General features: G+C 43.4%; 1 protein-coding gene across 1 annotated transcript; it reads left to right on the top strand.

Moving 5' to 3' along the window:
- The first annotated feature begins 1,756 nt into the window (after window positions 1-1,756).
- Window positions 1,757-4,225, top strand: LOC147902583 (geranylgeranyl pyrophosphate synthase, chloroplastic-like). Its single transcript, XM_087373619.1, has one exon. It carries the CDS (start codon window positions 2,311-2,313, stop codon window positions 3,460-3,462), a length of 1,152 nt encoding a protein of 383 aa, XP_087229745.1. The 5' UTR covers window positions 1,757-2,310; the 3' UTR covers window positions 3,463-4,225.
- The last annotated feature ends 17,143 nt before the right edge of the window (window positions 4,226-21,368 follow it).

Raw genomic sequence — 21,368 nt, 5'->3', positions numbered from 1 at the left:
AACTCAGTACTATCTCAAGCAATGGGAAGTTGACAAAGCGGCTGTTATTGATAACTATCTTATTATTGCACTTTATTTTGCAGAAGTTTACTCTAGAGAAGTTGCCTATTGCTGTCTCCAAACTTGATGCAAGGTCACCATCCAAGCCATACAAATGCTGAGCAAGTCACATCGAAGCCAAAAAGCAGGAATGCTAATGTGAACATTCCACTCTTATCAGGTCAAAATGAAGCTTTCCTTGGGTGCTCAATGTTAGTACAAGACCTTTACTGGAAATGAAGATGGGGCCTTTCATTAATGACATCTTCCTCTTCCATGACAAAGGGCCCTTATGATGCATTCTCATGATGAGGAGCTGGTCAATGGAAAACAAGCCATCCATAGTGCCTCCAAATCGGGGTTGTTGTTCCCTTGTGCTTGCATGCCTCTTTAGCTCAATACATTTTCATAAGGTTGTCGTGTGAGGCAATGAGTTGTGCACCTTTGCAGCTCTTTCAAGGGCTTAGCTTCTTATTAAGGAGAGGGCAAAGGTTCTCAGGTGGAGAGCGGAGAGGTTTTGAGCGAAGAGTGGAGAGGTTTTAAGCGGCAGAGAAGGGACGAGGCGACGAGGGCATCGGTGATGATGATCTAGGCTAATTTGTTTGAGTAGGTTGATTAAAACAAGAGGCACGGGGTGCCGACAGCACTGCAACCCCCCCCTCTCTCTCTCTCTCTCTCTCTCTCTCATCATATTAGAAATTGAAATAGCGTGAAGTTTTTGGAGGGTAGAAAGCTTGGCTTGACATATTTTACCTCTTTATTTCGTTTGTACATGCAAACAAGCAAATAAAAGCATAAACAAGTTGGAGGAAATGATCTCAAACTAGAAGGGAAGCGTTGAGCATAGTCTAATCAATGGACTGATTTCTGCAGAAGACGGAGATACCCAGCGTATTGTAATTGTTGGATGAAGATGACAGCTACCACACTACATTTTTTCCCCATTCCATTACAAAAGCACAATTGAAAACTAGAAACCTGCATCTGAACAGACAACCGTGAAGGCAATAGTCGAAGATGAGTTTTGTGGTCACTACAACTGGATGAAGAGTTGAGGACTTCCAAACTCTGATCAAGGATAAGAAGCATGCAAAAATTCTTGAAATCAATCGTCCGTTTCTTGAAATCAATCGTCCGTTTCTCAAAAATCATGGTAAATTCGAGCCTTCATAAAACTGATTTGTGCATCGGAATTGGACAGAAACGCCAAACATTTTATAGAAGCAGAAGTACGTCGAGTAAATTCGAGCTTAACCCGATGGATTTAAGCACAGGAATCGGGCAAAAACATGGTGATTCAAACACTGCTTATCGCAAGAATGACCGTTGAAAAGGAGTTGAGGAGAGGAATCGAATGAAAATAGGAAAATCAGACATTGTTTACCACGCAAGGTTCCTTAAGTTCTTCGTAGCAAGTCTGGTTTAGACAAGGGGGGGGGGCAGTGCTAACAAAAAGCTTTACACACAATGGGAGTCCAAGCGCGCCCAACGTTGATTGAATACATCTCCAACCGGGGGGGCAATCGTGCCCGTCCACGAACATTGGGCATGCGGAGGGTGGGCCAAGTGTGTAAACACCCTTAATTGAGATTGGAGGGACAGGTCACACACACAGACCAGACTCCACACAAATGTGTGCGAGAATCCTAAAAGGCATTGTGATTCCCACACAATGGCACACATGCGAGATAAGGACCAATACCTGTAGAGAACTTGGATCCATACGGGGATTGGACGATTTGTGGCTAACATCCAGTAGTTGCTTGTTGCACTCCATCGTCACCCGCTCGGGTTCCGCCCATCAGATCATGGACCCCGGACTCTAGGAATCGCCGTCGGTGGACGTCGGGAAACCCCATCTCCTGTGCCGGTTCTGTTTCCTGGCATAGCGAGAGGAGGCAGAGAGCTTCAGGTGTTGGAAAAAAGGGCGGAGAAGCAGCAGTTGGATGTGGAAGAGTGAGGGAATTGAGGCAGGTGGATGTGTGGAAGAGCGAGGAGGGAATTGAGGCAGTGAATTGAGTGAAGTCGAAGTAGGGAGGGGATTGGGGGGAGGGAATTTGGGCGTGGAAGGGAGAGAGAGAGCAGGGGAGAGGAATTTGGGCGTGGAAGCGGAAGAGCAGGAACTGAGTTTGGAGCTGAAGCTAGGATTGAGAAGGTGGAAAGGAAGAAGAAGGTGCTGCAGAAGCAGCAGCAGCAGCAGGAGAAGATCGCGAGAAGAAGAAAGAGAGAGAGAGAGAGAGAGAGCTAGCGAGCAAGCAAGCAATCTGGGCGATGGTTTTCGTTGTCGCAGCAGACATGGCTGCAAGCTCCTCCTCCTCCCTCCTCTCCATCCACCACTTTCGCTCCAATTCCACCAGAATCGATCGCCCCTCCCTCGCCTCCCCGTTCCATGGTTCTCCCCTCACTGGCTCCAGCTCCCCCCCCCCCTCTTTCACCTCTTCCTGGCTTCGCTCCCGTTCTCTCCCCTCTGTCTCTGCCCGCCTCGTCAATGACCTCAAAACCGCCGAGAAAGTCGAAGATAGCCTCGCCCAGCAACAATTCGACTTCAAGGCCTTCATGAAGTCCAAGGCTACCTCCGTGCACATCGCTTTGGAGAAGTGCGTGCCCGTGCGCTTCCCTGAAAAAATCCACGAGGCAATGCGCTACTCTCTCCTGGCCGGAGGCAAGCGCGTGCGCCCGGCTCTCTGTATTGCAGCGTGTGAGGTCGTGGGAGGAACAGAGGAAATGGCCATGCCGTCTGCATGCGCTGTGGAGATGATCCACACCATGTCCTTGATCCACGATGACCTGCCTTGCATGGATAATGACGATTTGAGGAGGGGAAAACCCACGAATCACAAGGTGTTTGGGGAATTCACAGCTGTGTTGGCAGGGGATGCTCTGCTTGCTTTTGCATTCGAGCACATCGCCACAGCAACCAAGGGGGTACCGACAGACAGAGTTGTGAGGGTAATTGCTGAACTGGGCAAAGCAATTGGCCCCGAAGGGCTTGTGGCAGGCCAAGTGGTGGATATTGCAAACGAGAAGAACTCCAATGTGGATCTCGAAGTGCTCGAATACATTCATCTGCACAAGACTGCAGCGCTTCTTGAGTGCTCGGTGGTCATCGGGGCTATTTTGGGGGGTGCTTCCGAAGAACAAATTGAGAAGCTTCGGTTATTTGCCCGTTGCAATGGGCTACTTTTTCAGGTTGTGGATGACATTTTGGATGTCACGAGCTCCTCTGAAGAGCTCGGTAAAACGGCAGGGAAGGATTTGCTTGCAGACAAAGCTACATACCCGAAGTTGTTAGGCCTTGAAAAATCGAGGGAGTTTGCCCAGGAGTTGAAACGCCAAGCTATGGAGCAGTTGGCTGGCTTCGATTACCTCAAGGCAGCCCCTTTGCTTGGGCTCACAGAGTATATTGCGAATCGTCAAAATTAGGCACACAGTTGTTACTTTGTAACAATTGCAGATGTCGTTTTACTTTGCGCCAACGTCTGTAGACACTCTCCTACTCCTTTTTACTTGGCCAGCACTAGAGCGTTTTATGAAATTCTAAAATCCGACAAAAAGCCATGTGACACATTCGAAGCCGTTAGATGAAGTGAACTATTATTAGCTACTTGCAATAGCCCATATATTTAGCAAACTGGCCAAGCATTCTAGTTGTTAAAGGAGGTCAATCTGTTCTAAGGAACAGAACACAAACTGTCGCTTTGCGGCAATTATTAAGTTACGCATTCACATTTTATATCAACATGGGAATATGTTGTGTGTGTGTGTGTGTGTGTGAGAGAGAGAGAGAGAGAGAGACAGAGACAGAGACAGAGACAGAGAGCAGGATGTTAAGGATGCATTTGTCTCTGATAATAGCATTCAAGGATGTTGAGGATGCATTTTATGTCCTTGCTCTGATTAAGTCAATTCCATTATGTCCTGCTCCTCATATATTAGCATTGCACTGCGAATGACAAAGCTTAAGTACCCAATATGATAGATCACGTAGACTGGATGTCATGTTTCGTGCTGCATGCACATCACATGATGTATATCTTAAAGGCGCCACACAACAAACATTGCAATTTCTTAGCCTCCTCCAGTACTGACAAGTTTCCTCGTCATGTGAAATTCCCTTGCTGTGAGGGCCACAAAGCCATTACAGGAGGCACAACACAGCCATCAACGTACTATCAGAGAAAAATGCATCTTTTTCGAAAAAAGTAAGATTAAGTATGAAAGTTTCAAAACACAGCTGGCAGATTATGCTTGTGTACTGATGAGAACATAAGCGTAGCTTTGCTTACCGAGTTATTATTAATTTTATTTTTCTCATTTACTCAATTTTTTTCTTAAAGTCATTTACAAACTCCCTTTCCTTTGTTCTTCGCTTGTTCTATAAAAATTTTAATTTGTAAGGTTGGGTATACTCTAGTCTTATGAAGGTATATTCTTTTTGTATGACCTAGAGATCCTGCTAGTATGTGGTTGTCAACAAGGTGGCGATTCGAAGGAGAAAATGCAATTTTTTCTGGAAACTGGGATAATCACTTGGGCAATAGCCTTTCCAGATGTAGGCAGGCGATCGTGCCTTCCATCCACTTGGGAAGTGGGCAATGCTTCATTGGTAATTGGAGCATGTAATTGGACCTTGAGCTCTGATGGGCAGATGCTTTAGATGTAGGTTTGATTGAATCTATCATGACATTGCATGCAGTGCTGTGCACACGTGCACTCTTGTATGTGCCGGCACAAATTACAAAACGAACATTGTAGATCAGAGGATTAGTGTTGTGCATGCATGCTTGTGTGCATTCACTTGTGTGACTGCGGGTTTACAGCCTCTACATTGTAGATTGTGTGAGATGACTGGTTGGTGTGCATGAATGCAAGCATTATCATCTTCCCACACCAGTAGAAATAGAGGGATTTCAAGTTCAAAATATGTCATTCTGAAGAAAGCTTTTGAAGGAATCTGAAAGGATGATTAGGTGTGTGTTTTAAAATAGTTACTAGCTAAAGCATTACTTGTGTGTCTGTGGGTTTGTTTTGTTGGCCTGCCCTCTAGGGAAGGCCTTAGTAAAGGCACCCTCCCTTGCGGAAGGGAAAATTCATTTTTCATTACTTTTTTTGTGATTGGTTGGGACCACGTGATCTCCACCATTTCCTCCCTGTTTTTCTCTTCTTTCTATTTTGGACAAGCCCAGTGAATGACATTCACCAACTTTCACTTTCTATTTTCTACCCTAGAATCTCTCTCTCTCTCTCTCTCCCCCCCCCCCCACTCTCTCTCTCCCCCCCACCCACTCTCTCCCCCCCCCCACCCCCCCCCGCTCTCCCATTCATCTCCCCCCCCGCCCCCCCCCTCTCTCTCTCTCTCTGCGTTTTCAGCCCGCTATGCATCCAATTTGTTTTCTTTTTCAATTTCAGGCAGGCCTTATGAATGATTCTCGTCATTCAACTTGTTTGAAAGGCAATGATGAATATGTTTTCCAATTACTGCTGCAGGTAAAATTTGAGGACGTAGAAAATAAAGATGAATGAAAAAAAATTTAGAACAAATGACTGGTCTTCATCATCACATTTCTTGCATATACTCTTTGCCCTGCATTGATTATGTTACAAACTGTTTTTACAAAGAGGGGTCTTTTGTCAATACCTCTTTATTGGGTATAGAAGCTATGTTCTCTAGAATCTTCTATTGCTTGCAAATGTAATGAAATCAATTCCTGAAGTTAGGGCATATTGCTTGTATGACGGTAGACTCAAGCTTTCATCTGTAAATGTAATCACAGCGGAATGTAATTTTGCTTGCAAATATAATGAATTTAAACCTTACCAGAGCCTTCTGATTTTTTTGGTTTGTAATGCTAGGCCATCTGGATGCTGGGAAGTTCATATCTCTGTGTAACTATCCAAAGTCCTTTTGGAAGAGAAGAGTCAACTCTCCACCTATCAGCCCAATTTTCCCCTTTCTGGGCTACAGAGATAATCTGAGCATAACAATAGGCTTCATGCCAGCCCCCAACAATATAGCATGATTGACTTTTCTCTAGGCGGTGACTCTCTTGGCCTGCTCATTTAATGTGCATGGTGAGCTTATTAACAGTTCTGCCCGAAGCGCCTGCCTCTTGTCTTTCCACCTCCTCCCCTCTCCAAGCCTCCATCCAAGAGCTCCTTCTTTGTGACACGTGGCAGGCTCTTCTCCTCCAAGCTGCCATGTGTCCTCTCTTTTTTTTTCTCGTGTCCGTGGTTAATAGGTTAAAGATGAGCTGCTACTTGCCTAGCTTCCCACTACCCTCAGACCTACCTACTAGTCCCCCTTTTACTCAGCCTTCCTGCCTTTGCTGGTTTGCCCTCCACCAATGTTGCCCTTCCTCTTTGTTCTTCTCCCCCCCAGCCCTCTCCTCCATTTCTGCCCTCTCGGTCCTCGTTCTCTATAACTACGTGCCTTGTAAGAGATTTTAGATCTCTTAGAGAAGAATATTGTTTATATATATTTTGCATGAATCAATGGTTTACAGAAAATTGTTTTGGACAGTTTATTGGGCATGGGTTTGGTGTTCGATAATGCAAGGTTGTTCTAGGGCCTCAAACGATGGAATTTTGCAAATAGACGTCTCTCAAAGATTTGTAAAGGAGAAAAAGCGTGGCAAAAGCTATCTTTTGACATTACTTACTGCTGGTTTGTGTTTGTTTGGTAGGGAACTTTTTGAGGAAAGCTACTTTATTTATAGAAAGAGGTTTTCGATCAGAGGATCGCCTCTTTGGGAAAAGCTACTTTTCAGAAGTAACCACAGTTTTTGGAAAACTCTCTCTCTCTCTCTCTCTCTATCTATCTCTCTCTCTCTCTCTCTCTCTCTCTGATTCTAGAGATAGACTGGTGTTGTACTTTGCACTTCTAGATTGGGAGAGGTTTCCCCCACTTTTGGGAGAGATCTCTGTGATTCATCAAATTTTGTAACTCCATGCCTTGCAATTGGTATCCTACCACATGATTTTTGGAAGTTGAGAAAATTTTGGAAGTTGAGAAATTTTGAAAATGGATCCTGACCATATGATTAATAGTCTGTCAGACCATGAGGATCAACTCCCCCCTCTCCCATGTCAGCCCCTTGCGAGGAGGACAAAAGGGAGTGACACTCGCAATTACTATGCCATGATGGTGGCCCATCTTAAGGCATGAGAGGACTGTTGCGAGGCTGAGAAAGAGCCAGCTGCAGGAACAGATCTGGAGCGTACATTGGCTACCATGTGGGCAGCGACCTGGCTGCATGTGTTCAGCAATCATGAGCTGCCATGTGCACAGAAGATCTGGAAGATCGTGGCCACCACATGGGCACCTATAAGACACATGGGCACCTATAAGACCCAGTCATGGGAGGCTGGAAAGCCCCTCTTATGGGCAGGTTGCAGATGCCAAAAGGGCAGGTTGCGGAGGACAAGGGGGAATGATGGTGGCCCACCTTAAGGCATGAGAGGATTCTCTTGAGGCTGAAAAAGAGCCAGCTGCAAGGGCAGATCTGGAGCCTACATTGGCTACCATGTGGGCAGAAACCTGGCTGCATGTGTTCAGCAATCATGGCTGCCATGTACACAGCAGATCTGCAAGATCCTGGCTGCCACATGGCAGCTATGAAGACCCAGTCATGTGAGGCTGGAAGGTCCCATCTTATGGGCAGGTTGTGGATGCCAATGGGCCCTGGAAAGGATCCGACATGGGGCCAGATTACCACCACAGGTGGGGTTGGGCTATTAATAGACCAGGTCAGCTGTTATGCAGGGTCGGCAGGGCCTCATTAGGTTGGGTGTCAAGATACCTAGGGTGGCCTGCTACATGGCTGATAGGTCAGGGGGCTGTCTGCCTGTTGTGAGCATTTCGGCCTGTACCAAGACGGAGACACCTGGTGGTCATTCATGTCACATTGCATGCAATAGGAAGGTAGCAACACTTGCAAACCCAGTAAAAGGTCGAAGAGTAGGAGGACAAACATTCCAAGGCATTGTCCGTGATCGTTGTAACTACCTCAGATGGAGTGATCCCTCACAATCAGTTGGTGGACAATCCGCTGGAAGCATGGACCATCCATAGGGACCTGTACGTGACAAACAGGATTGTATCAGTCCAGAATCAATTGTTCACCATGAGAATTGAGGAAGGAGAGTCTCTGCATTACCAAGTCACGAATTTGAAGGTGGCCAGGGATCAACTAGCTGCAGTTGTCCAAGAGGTTGACACGAACTAGTATCCAGATAGATTTTGTCTTGGGTGGTTTAGATTGTAACAGATTGCATAGAGTGACCATTTCCTTTTTCAATTTTGTCGAATTGCAGTATTTTCTTTGGAGTCCTGGTTGACCTTAATTGTTGAGTAGTTCTTGGCTTGAGGGACTTTTTGTCATCTTGATATTGGTGACACTTCATTTTGGATTGGACAAAATGGTGTAGATATTTGATAGGGGCCGGTGTCAAAGTCAGCCAAGCTAATTCTAAATATGTTTCCCAAGCGCTCCAGAGGGTTCATCACTTTCTGTGACAACAGTAGAGTGAACTAAGCCACTCACATTCGAGGAGATAGGGCTGTTGTGTTTGCATGGGGAAGCTATGGAGAAGATGTACAATGGAGATGGAGCTTAGTTGCTTCAGGTAACTTCAGGTAAAGGGAAGGCAAATTGCAGGGGTAAGCCCAGCAAGGGCAAGCCCAAGAGGACATTGAGGGGACTTCTTTAGAGGAGCATGGAGACTCTTGAGATAGTGGGAGCAAGAGAAAGAATAAATGCTTCTACCAAGATAATGCTGTACACATTATAACAGGAGGAAGGCCAATCAAAAGCAAAGAGGAGGAGCACCAGCTCAACAAAGAGCACGTGATAACAACAAAAACTTTCTTAGTGATCGCTCCTAGCAGCCCTGAGATTAGGTGTGCCGATCAGGGTGCGACCAGTTTCATGTCAAACCTAGAGAGCGGATCCAAATTCTTTGTGAGGCTGAAGGACAGCCTGTGTTGCTTAGTTAGTGGAGCTGAGAACGTAGTTATCACCAGGGAGGTGATGATGATGAGGTTGGATACTCATGATCAGAATATGAGGGGCTTGGCAACACCGACTTGAGTAAGGGGTCAGAGTTACGCAGGTGCACTAATCTAGAGGTTATTTCATGAAGGTAGCTGGCTTGCCATGTTGAAAAGCAACATTAAGAAGATGAACTAGGTTAATATTCTCTGTACTCGGTGATTTCAATTGCGTCCTCTGGGTCCTTTAGATAAGCCAGGCACGCTGACACCGGATATCAAACAATATTTTTACCATTCAAGATGTCGAGATAGGGCTCCATGAGATGGCAATGGCAAGGCAGCCGACCTTCAGAACATGCAGACAGAGATAGTCAAATGTACAAAGTACAATTGATCACTTGGCCACAGTGCGTGTACTCATGGAAGAGGAACACGCCTTCCACATATTACCAATACGACTTTGACCACTTCCTAGATCACAAATATGGTAGCTATCCTGCCATTCTATTACACATATTTACAAGCAGCTAAAAATCGCTCCTCCTTACAAGTTCATGACACAACACTCCTTTTTACAGAATCAAAAACACAAGAAAGTTGCCTAAAAGGTCTGTATCTCAAAATATTGGTAAGATGAATCAGTGCAAAAAAGTTCTTGGGCTTCGCCTCATTGGATGACTCCAAGCCTTGAATATTGCCACACAACATTGTATGGATAGTCATGGCTGTGTACAAGCGAGTTGAGTCCGCACGGTGCTTAAATCATGTGTTGTGATTGGTTGGTCGTGAGGTATCGTGAGGCAGTTTCTTTTGTGGCTTGTGAGAGGGTCACTAGCGGTTGGCCAACGAAGGCATGGTATCCATTTGACATTGCATGGTCAATGCTCCAGCATGGCAAACCAACGGAATTGCAGTGGCTTGGCAGGTGAAGGCATAGAGGCAGTGTGGCACACCTATACCTACAAGTTCAGCACTTCAGGCCTCTTCTTCTTGTCTGGGGCTCCGTGCTCCTCTCTGTAGTTGGGAGACTCCACACATGACAGTCGTTTCTCATCAGTTTATCATGTAGCTTCTGTAGAGTGTCATGTCTAGGGTCCTATAAAATTGGAGTCTGGTCTTTGTATTGCCCCATTTGCCCCATAGGGGTGCGCTGCTGTATATTCATCTAAACTCTCTGGTCAAAAGTCGGATAGAATATGGTCGTCTGGTTCATCTACTATGTCGATTCTCCTGGATGTAGAGGAGCGACACGGTAGATGAACCAGATGACCATATTCTATCCGGGCTGTACATAGATGTCTCATTCCAAATAATTACCTACCTGGACTAAGTCAGCTATTTCAACTGTGGATGCAAACTAGTAAAGACTACCATGGACTAGATGCCCCTTTCTACACCTGAGAGAGCACAAGACTCGTCACTCCTCTGGGATTATTTATGGTATGTATACATCCATAGGACATGGATATCTCCCACATAGGTACGTGGGACCAAGATGGCCCTCTAAAGAGAGCATTCCCTCTACCCTAGTGAGGATAGCTTCATCCATCAGCTTGTCGGATTGCAGCCACACGAACCATAGAGATTTGAGGCTTTGCACCCTTTGTGATATACAGGGGGTGACGACCAACAAAAGGCATGTCTTGATGTGACGCCCTAAGTATTATGGGATCCAAGGGAGATATCACTTGTGGATACACAAATATAAGCAAAGTCATTAACTATCTGGACCAAAAATGCACCACACTCTTTGTACACGAGGTCACCCCACTAGGACATAATCTCAAGTAGCAAAGAAGAAGTCAATGGGAGATGTTGGGGCCGAGACCTTGACTTTTAGGCATCCAGGGTCATAGGAGGCTAGAAGCAATCCCAACAAGCAATCATGCCATCAAAGGTACCATTACTGTGGCATCCCAATGTTAAGCTACCTTTTGCCGCCCACAAGTTCATCCCACAAAAGAAGTAGAGGATGTTAGCAGATCTCAAACATGTTCCAAAGACACCGTAGCTCTAGATGGGACCCTACTCTGGCCCATATAGAGTTTTGGTTACTCATGCCTAGCACATGACATATGATATAGGGCAGGACATGATAGGAACTCATCTCTTCATATGGAGTTTCTTACTAGTCTCATCAGTATATCTTTCTTGGATATGGTAAAACATGTTGTATTAGGAATTGCCTATCTTGCTCATGCATTCATCAGGGATGCATAGGTAGCTTAGGCAATCGGTCTATAACTTGTAGCGTCGACGGCACCCATAACACCTGTGCCTACATCACTTGCAAACAATGATTGTTTCCTAGGTATCATTAATTTGGATGTGCAAAGCAAAGACCTACCAGGCAAGCTTATCATTTGTTGCCTTACTCCATGCCTTATCCATGAAAGCTTCTATCATACCATGGCCTCCTTACAAACACCGCCACACATAGAGGACTTGTGATCTTTTTTATTAATGAAATTTTTTATGATCCACACTAGATAAGAGTGTGGAGTGCCTTAAAATATGATTATCCCAACCTAGTCCACAATGTAGAGAGAAGATCAAGCGATAGTTGTGGCTTGGCAAAATGGCTATTTGCCCCTCAAAGGAGGAATTATTGTGGTCCCATAAGCACATGGGTGGGCACAATTGGATGATGGCCCTAGATATATCTTTGGAGTCATGGAGTAAAATCATGTAACTACCTTGAATGAGAGATTACTTCCACATTTGAGAGGGGTCGATTGACAAATTGCATAGATCAGTGTTACTATTCTAGAGGCTTAGAGGTTAAGAATAGACCATCTCAATAGTGATGTTCCAACGATGAAACTAAGAATAGACCTTTCACTAATGATGAGGCTCTTGCATACAAGCAGTGATAGTTTTTAGCGACCAAGGTTTTTCCTTAGGAGTGCAGTCGTTGCCATACTTCCCTCGTTCTTTAGGATGGTAGATGATGGTGTGCTCTACTGAGAGTCCCCCTTTAGCACTAGATCTTGATGTGATTCTTTTCTTTGTAGAGACCAAGGTCATGGATTGTCAGCAAAGGACTTAGCTATTAACATACCAAACCCAATGGCTAGAATATTCATGCCAAGGATACCTACTCTAGGAGGTGCAATGGGATTTGATAGAGCAATTTTAGCTACAGTGTTGTCTACTAATGTGGGAGTGTAAGAAAAGAAGGGGATAGGCTCTGGTTGTTTTTCCAGCAAATGGCTAAGCTATTGACATGCCAAACCCAATGGATAGAATATTTATGCCAAGGATATTAGAAGGACTAGGCTCTTGTTATTTTTCCAGCAAAGGGCTAAGCTATTGACATGCCAAACCCAATGGATAGAATATTTATGCCAAGGATATTAGAAGGATATCCAGCAAAGGGCTAAGTTATTGACATGCCAAACCCAATGTATATTCACGTGCCGAACCCAATGGATAGAATATTTATGCCAATAGCTATAGTAAACCCTAAACCCTAAGCTATCTATCCAGCAAAGGGCTAAGCTATTGACATGCCAAACCCAATGGATATTGACATGCCAAACCCAATGGATAGAATATTTATGCCAATAGCTATCCTAAACCCTAAACCCTAAACCCTAAGCTATCCTTCTAATGTCCTTGGCATAAATATTCTATCCATTGGGTTTGGCATGTCAATAGCTTAGCCCTTTGCTGGAAAAACAACCAAAGCCTATCCCCTTCTTTTCCTACACTCCCACATTGGTATACAACACTCTAGCTAGGCCCATCTCCTTCGTGCAATGGGATTCATGAGTAGTGGTTTTAGCTAGAGTAATCCCACAAACTAGACCTTATCCCCTTCTTTTCCTACAATCCCACGTTGATAGACAACATTCTAGCTGCCTCATCCCCTTGGTGACTTTGTGAGAGGGATTGGCTTTAGCATTGACCAACTCTCTAAATTTCGACCTACATTTGGTCCAATCAGTAGCAATACGAAGTTACAAGTCTTGATTGACCACCTCTTTAAAGTTTGGACCTAGCTTTGGTCCAATCATGATCTAGAAAAGTTCTACTTTGGAATGCCTACATATAAAGGATGTGTGAGAGATATTCACCATGCATTTAATGCACAAAGCTGAAGTAAATTTTCACCAAGATAGTTCATGAGAGAGAGAGAGAGAGAGAATATAGATATACTAACTACAAGTCAATCAGACTGAAAACAAACCGAGAAAGAGAGAATATAGATATATTAACTACAAGTCAATCAGACTAAAAACAAACCTTGAGAACCATGCTCTCCTATATTGAATATTTAGTAGCCTTCCTTGTAAGGTGAAAGACTAAACTACAAGGATCAAAATGCTTCTTACAGTCTTGCTCTCTTCAAGGGATGAGATAGAAGTAGACTTCTTGCAGTAGTTTCTAAGACTTTTGGCTACCATTTCTATGACTCATACCAATATTCGTTGAGAGTGCCACCACAAGGAAGAAGAACCTAGCTCTCCCTTAAGGATCACACACCATTGTATTTGTATTTCACTATTCTCCATGACTATGTGGGAATTTTCATCTTGATGTTGCTATGAATTCTTTCACCTAACCTTGTAACTAAGGCAATGAAAATTGAAAATATGGGGGTCTCATGACCATGAAAATATATCATGCATGGTATACAAATAGTGGCTCTCCTCTTAGTTAGTTTGCCTAGTTAAGAAATTATGGTTCCACCCCACCAACTTGATCCAACCCATTCACAAAAGTGATAATGTCATGGACTCCATGATAAAACGTTTTTGAACTCAACTTTTGAACTAATGAACACACTAAACAACTCAAGAAGGATACAATGAGGCAAACTATTTAGAAGAAACATTGATCAGCTTAAGGCCGTGGTGATCCATAGGAAGGAAGGAGTTGTCCTTTCCAAGATACACGATTCCACTCTCTCACATATCTAGCTAATCCATGGACACCCCTATAGTATTATAAAAGATCATTAAGAGGGGATCCTTAGGACCAATTTTCTTTTCTTCCTACTAGAAACAAATCGGATGCAAAAGCTCCAATCTCCTTTCCCATGAAAGGCTCAATCTTATTCTCTAGCTATCATCTCAAGTATTATTGTTGCCAAGATACAAGGTATGCAACGTCGGTGCATTCCCGCATCTGAAGTGCCTAAGGGACATGGGTAAACTTGGGGTATCAATTTGAATCACATGAGTTCTTGAAGGGTGAAATCCATTGTTAACACAAATGGAGAAATCGTGAGGATTTAAGCAAGATTATCATAATTCATCTTGGTGAAAAAGATGGCAGCTATGAGTGAGGACTATCCTCCCATTCTGATTTAGTCACTTAGACCTTGGCACTTCACATCATAAGATAGGAATGAGAGGATGCAATGAGGGATTTGTGTGATAAGTGGGATTATGGGGATGGAGAGGGGGTTGAGGGATTTGACTATTGAGGAGGATACAAGTCAAATAGAGATAGAGAGAGGGTGAGCGATTTCTTAGCATAACTTTACAGGGTTAACTCAGATTGCCAAGCTGTAAAAATGAAATATGCTCAAAATTTTGATCTCTTTGCCTTCATGTCTATATCTTGTCTTGGTTTGAGAAATAGGGAGGTGTCCTACACCCACAAGCTTGAACATTTAGTGACACAAATCTGTGCACCCTTCAAGCAAATAGGTTGTATTCGACACATATTTTTACCCTCATACTTTAGATATTTATCAACTATAAGTTTTATATGGTCTCTTCTTCACTCATGCCTACACGTGACACACTTTCTCTTAAGGTGCTAATCTAACTCAGCAATTGTGCCAAAATATATCACTATTTCTCATTCATTTATTCTGAGGTTTTAGTCACCTACAAGACCAAGTGTAATGCCACTTTTTGTACCTTATGTGTTCATTCTATAGTAGAAGCCTTGGGTTGTATTCCACTAAGAGGCATACGCTAAGCAATAAAATCGATTCTCACGTGAGGGTCTCGTGAATTCTCAATGTGTGAGCACAAGTGAAGATGACGTTTTGTTCATTGAAGTTAATGAAGGTTTTCACCACTAATTTGACTTTAATGGTTGGACACCATTGTAGGGTTTAGAAAAGGGCATAGGATTCAAAATAGGGATAGGGTTGAGACAGTGGAGAGCTAGTCTCCTTCGCCAATTGAGTGGGGGTAAGGGTTGAGAAGCCTAGTCAAGGAATTTGATAGTTGCAAGACTAGATCAAGAAGGATTATCAAAGTAGAATAATGTTTTGGATTAAGTGTGAATCATAAGAATTGGAGAGTAAGGAGAGAGGGGGAGAGAGTGGGCAATTACAATTACAAGGGATGTAGGGGATGAGAGGAAGAGTTGGGAGATTACAAGGTTACAACATGTTATTACACATTGATAGCATTGAGGAAGCATAGATTGCTAAGTGTTAGAGTGCACAATAACACAAAAGTGGAGTTCACTATCCAAAGAGCGCGTGTCTCTTTGCATTATGAAGTATTTATACATATTTATGGTTTATGCCTTTTGAGACGGAAGGATAGGATTAGATACATGAAGTATTTATAGACTATCCAAAGAGTGCAAATGTCTTTGCATTATGAAATATTTATACATGAAGTATTCACACACTATCCATAGAGTGTGGGTGCCTTTACATTTGAAAGAATTTATTCATTGACTAGACGTCCTTGCTCTTGCCATAGAATGCATGTATCAAGGTATTTGTATCTCTATGCATAACATCTATTAAGGATTTCTTTCCTTTTCCTTTGCATGTATCAAGGATTTTAGCACTCTAAGATCTTTTGGCCAAGATCTAGAAATGTGCCCAAATGATGTCCTGAGAGTGTTTTGCACTATCTTTCACAACTTAGATGCCAATTAAGCTAGGGGTCTCTCAATATTACAAGTAAACTAAGAAACACATTCTTGTACCTATGATTTGCAAATTGTTCCTTTGATTTCTAGCACACATACAAAGTTAATAGTGAGAACTAGATGATGATGTGATTAAGGGCTATTATTGTTGAAAATGGATGCAAAGAGTGTGAGACTAACTTACTAATCTAGATGTATGTGAGGCAAACTTGTCACATCAAATCGAGATCACTATCAACTCATAGGTGAGCTTGAGGTCACCATCCCCAACTAAATGGTGGGATTGAGATCAACAATTGCATTGGTTACCTTATAGAAATGAATGCAAATTCCAACTACCATTTGCTTGGACATCAAGGGCACTAACTCGTGCCATACAGTTCAAGATCGCCAACTCACTTAACAATTAGGTCAACAACCCACAAGGAACAAGGCTTGGAGTTTTTATTGACAGATCACTAACTCAAACTAAAACTTTGGATCCCACAAGTCATTGAGAAGACATCAAAGCTGCCAAGTCCATCTTGGAATTTGGAGCCCATTAATCACAACAAAGGTTACTAGTAGGTGGAAGTTATGTCATCACTTGTAGACCCTAGCACCACGAAGAGAAGAAAAAAACCACAAGACAAAGTACACAAAGGAGAAAGAATCACCAAAATTTGCACATGTCGCAGTTAGGGCACCACAAGAACAACTTGACTCCTATTTGAGGAGTCTTTAAGGAGGCCAATGGAGTAATGGCTAGGAAGGGGATAATGCAGCCACTAATTAGAGTTAGGGAATATTTTTGGTAGCCAATGGGAGTGGAAAAGTATTACACATGAGAAAAGGTAAAGATGGATAGAGGGGGGGAGATGAGGGGGGCATCAAGCAATCAACTAGAAAGCAAGAGCAGAGTGTAAGAGGAGAAGAGGTTAGAGCTACAAGCTCATTCAGCAAGAGTGCAAGAGTGAACTTTAAGAGGAGAAGAGGCTAGAGCTACAAACTCAACTAGAAGGAGATTATATGGGGATTTGTGGATTTGGCGCGTTGATCCTAGAGACTAGTGATGCCTAATGCCCACTCTCATAACAAACAATACCATAATGGCTAGCCTATATTATTCATAGCATCCATTTGCATCTCATGTGGTTGTGCATTGTGCTATGATGTGCATGGACCTCCATTTGCATTTCATGAATGTGTTTTTTATTCTTCTTGTGTTCATAATGATGTGCACCAGCCTCTCATGACCAATGCACATTTGTCTTCCTTCCACATGACCTACACACAGTGGCCCAATAAAGCAAGAATCTTCTCAATGTATTAGGGACACACTGTTCAACCTGTTAATGTAGCAGCCATCTTGTTAACAATCAACTTGTAAGGTGGAGTGATCTTTAGAGCTACTTATTGTTTTATTCCTCAGGCTTCCCATGACACATGAGTCACCATCGGAGACCACATCATTTTATGATAATGATGTTCATCTTGAAGGAAGTTGTTGAGGATAGTAATATCAACATCATGTATGCATTTGAGAGGTAAAAAGGCTACATGGGGATGGAAATCTCCAGCCCACAAAGGATTTGTATAAAAGTTTGTTTTGTGTATATGAGACTTAGTGTATAATTAGCAAGTCAGGATCCTCTCTCCACATCCCCATGTTTTGGATTTTATGTGCGTATATGTTTGGGTTGTACACTTCCCAATCACCCCTTAACTTTCTCGGCACACTCTAGTAATCACTGATGAGAAGGACATCCTCTGAATGATAGATGGACGTCCAACTATTCCTCTAAAGGGAGAAAACCATCTTGGACCTGCTAAGCACCAAGCATAAAGGTTTTTTCAACATCTCAATAACTTCATGCTGTCCAAAATCCTTAAAACTATATCCATTTTCCTTGGTAGAAAAAAGAGCTAACATCATGCATTGTAGCATGCCCTATGCTTTTTTTATAGCATGCCATATGCTTTGTTTATAACATGTAAATTCTTTTCTTTTGCATGAGTTTGGAAAAAAATGCTAGAGGGTAAAGAAAAGTCCATGTGTCATAATGAAAGTAGATTTTAGGAAGCAAACAATCCTTTTCATTGCTATTGAATATATTCAACTTCACTACACCATAAACATTTCTTTACCATTTTGGGCTATTTTCTAGAGGGCATTTTGTTGAAGTAGAAGTCCAATACCTAGGGCCACCACCTTGAGTGAAAACGTGTCAATATGCCCAAGGGGAATGTAGAGCCTTTAGGGAAATCTAGCGGGCTAATCAACTATAGAACCAATTCCTTGAACCATTAGTCTTGACTAGTGAGGAAGCCAGTATGTGGCATAGCTAAAAATTTCAGAACATGCACGTGTTTTTTTTCTTGGTCACGACTTTCAAGCAATAGGAACTTACCCAAGACCTCTTTAAGAATGAGCCCTTAGCTTATATTATAACTTTTGATCTACTACATTTGAAACCAAACCTAATTACAAGGGCCATTTTTTTCAAGAGTCAAGACTAGTTTACATCAGTAGAGGCTAACATTGTATAGGATCAGTTCTTTGAGCCATTGGTCTTGACTAGTGAGGAATCTAGTTTGCTTCACAGTCAAAAAAGTCAAAACATGGATGTCTTTTTTCCTGGGCTACGATTTTCAACTAATAGGACCTCACCCAAGACCTCTTGAAGAATGAGCCCTTAGCGTATAACTTCTATTCTACTACATTTGAACCCAACCCTAACTATGATTGGCCTATTTTTTCAAGGTTAGCCTTCTTTTCCACTAATAGCTCTTCTTTAGGCATCTATATCTCATCTATAGTAGCTCTAGCCTAAACCTTAGGTTATTTCTAGCTATTTGAAGTATTATTGGAGGCAAGTTGAACAATGCATGCACAAACACACAAGTCCTAAAGGCATGAGGATGCTCGAGACATCTGACGACACAACCGCTTTCAAGCATAACTCTCTATAATTGCCTACCCAATCTAGCGACGGATGAGTCATAATGACCTTGCAAAAGGAGGATTTTGACTCAGAGTTGGTCAGAGATACTGGTGTTGCTAGGTTGGGATGATCGGAGATGGGAGGATCGGATGGGTAACACCTAAGGGAACAGATGACAATCCAAGAATCTCACGTGCCTGAGAGAAGTCAAAGAAATGGGAGCAGAAATAGGAGCAGAGAACCCTATATGACTTGAATGATGTATAGAAAGAGTCATAAATGACTTGAGCGGTGCTAGAGCAAGACCCAGCACCGGATGCCAAGGTCACCAATCAGCCTTCCAAGGTTAGGAACAATGCAGCCTGGCAGGCACTCCTCCTACCAATCCTCACCCTAGTAAACAAAAAAATTTGGCCAAGGAAGGTGCGTACGTTACCTTCACCTACATGTAGGTGGTCAACCTCTTTGTGGATCTTCTTGACATAGAGGTGCACGCACACCATTGGCTTTCCTACTTCAACCTATCGGATATACCCACCGTGGCTATTGAGATATTCATGGACTTGTTCTGGAGCCAGATGAGCTCCAAAAAGAAGCGGAAGTAGGGGATATACTCCGAATTCTCAAGCTTGCTGAGGAGGTACTCCGTATGTTTCTTGGAGCCCTCAGACTTCTTGGTGGTACCGAACATTGTCTCCATCTCTCCTTGGAGGGTTGGGGGCACCTACTTGTGCCCGTCTATGGGCAATCACAGCTATTGAGTTACAAGATGCTCCGAGAACAGGTACTCTCCACTCGCCACCCTCATAGCATCACCCTGAGCCAACTGGGCGAGGATGATATCTGCCTCAGGGTGAGTGGGCGTTGTACTCCATGGAAGTTGCACTACTTCAATAAGGAGCGCAAAGCTCAACAATTTAACGAAAGCAAGATTCAAGTTGGACAAAAGCCCATATTTGACCAATATGGTGACGGTGTGGGAGAACGGTGGGGACGTGCTAGGAAACGAAGGAGCTGCTGCGAGAGAAACCATGAACATGGCAAAGGGACAAGCGACTATGGAAGCAAGCGGTAAGGCAAAGAGGAGCAACAAGAGGATAAGTATTGACGTCGAAGCAACGGAGTGAGCCAGAGGAGAAGCGTTTGAAATAGGGGGCATGGTAGTAAAAGTGGTGACTGCATGCATGCAATAGTATAATAGCTTTTCTTGGAAGCCTAACACGATCTGCAGTAAATTTTGCTCAGTCATCCCAGCATGATGACTCAACATCTCGCAGATTATGTCCATACGTATCGTAATGACATTGAGTCTATAGCCATTAATTGGCTTCTTGAACCGCTTGCCCTGCAACACGTGCCCAATAAAAATGTGCCATCATAATAGCACTTGATGATCCAACACGGCCAGGCCCACTGCAATTTCAATTTCCAAAGTTGAAGGCCCTACTTAGACTGGAAGAGAAGAACTATAGGGCAATCTTTTTCAAGACCATGATCATGGTCTTGTCGTTGGATTCGGCCTGCCCATTCACTTGGCTATAGTATACTGTGGACATTTTGTGAACAATAATATGCCTCTTAGTCATCTTGGACATGACATCGTTAACAAAATGACCTCCCTAGTCACACTGACGATTTCCACTGGACACCCAAAACGGGTCATAATCTATTCATAAACAAATTTTGCTAGTGAAGCCACTGATATATCACACATTGGTATAGTAGTCTGCAGCTAACACCACATACCAGTTACCAGATGGGTAGGCATGCAAAGCTTATCTCGGGTTGGCCCAACCATTGATGCACGTTGCACTATCAAGCGAAAATCATTGCATCTCTGAGGACTATGGTCCACCATAAGACCGCCCCTGAAGGATGTTACAGCCAATCATATCTCCGATGAAGTATCCTTCAGTTATTCTTTGATGCGCTTTGTGCAAAATTGTAGATTGCTCATGCAGGGCCACACATCGGCAGAGTATCTTGTCAGGCCTTAGTTGATACAAGCTACCTGCAATAACTCGAAAGGAGTGACTCCGAAGGGCGAGGCGCTTGCACCTATCTCGAGACAGCTTTCGATCATGGATGCCAATATTGATAAGATGATACACGTCGGCATACCACATGGATACAAAGGTCGGGATCATGTCTACCATGGGATTGTTCTCTGAGTCTACTCGTACATCGTCGGTCACCATTGTTGTATCTACAACGCATAATATCACTGACGCCAGGAACAAAGCCGATGTTGAAGGAGTCATTCATGAAAGTTCAAGCGATTTGCCGGTGCAATAATCGGCTACCGTACGTCGAGCTTACCTGCAATGACTGGCTTGTTAACGAGATACAGGAGTGCCGAATGGACCACGTGAAAGGTGAACCAATTGCCAAGAAGGTGATGCCAAAATTTGTTGACAGACTATATCATGCTGAGGGCTTCCTTCTCTGTGGTACAATAATGCTTTTTGACTAGGGAGAGTCATCGATTGGCATAGTAAATTGGGCGATACCAACCTTCTTGTGTTGCTGCGCCGACCACCATATCGGAAGCATCGATG

This window comes from Dipteris shenzhenensis, chromosome 4 (assembly GCF_047967505.1).
Source record: "Dipteris shenzhenensis isolate YYH24624 ecotype China chromosome 4, Dip_SZ_1.0, whole genome shotgun sequence".
Taxonomy (NCBI): Eukaryota; Viridiplantae; Streptophyta; class Polypodiopsida; order Gleicheniales; family Dipteridaceae; genus Dipteris; species Dipteris shenzhenensis.
Note: the sequence above shows the minus strand (reverse complement) of the source record. Positions and strands in the feature narration are given on the sequence as shown.

Coding starts and splice junctions, on each gene's coding strand:
- LOC147902583 (XM_087373619.1), top strand. CDS start 2,311: ATGGTTTTCGTTGTCGCAGCAGACATGGCTGCAAGCTCCTCCTCCTCC.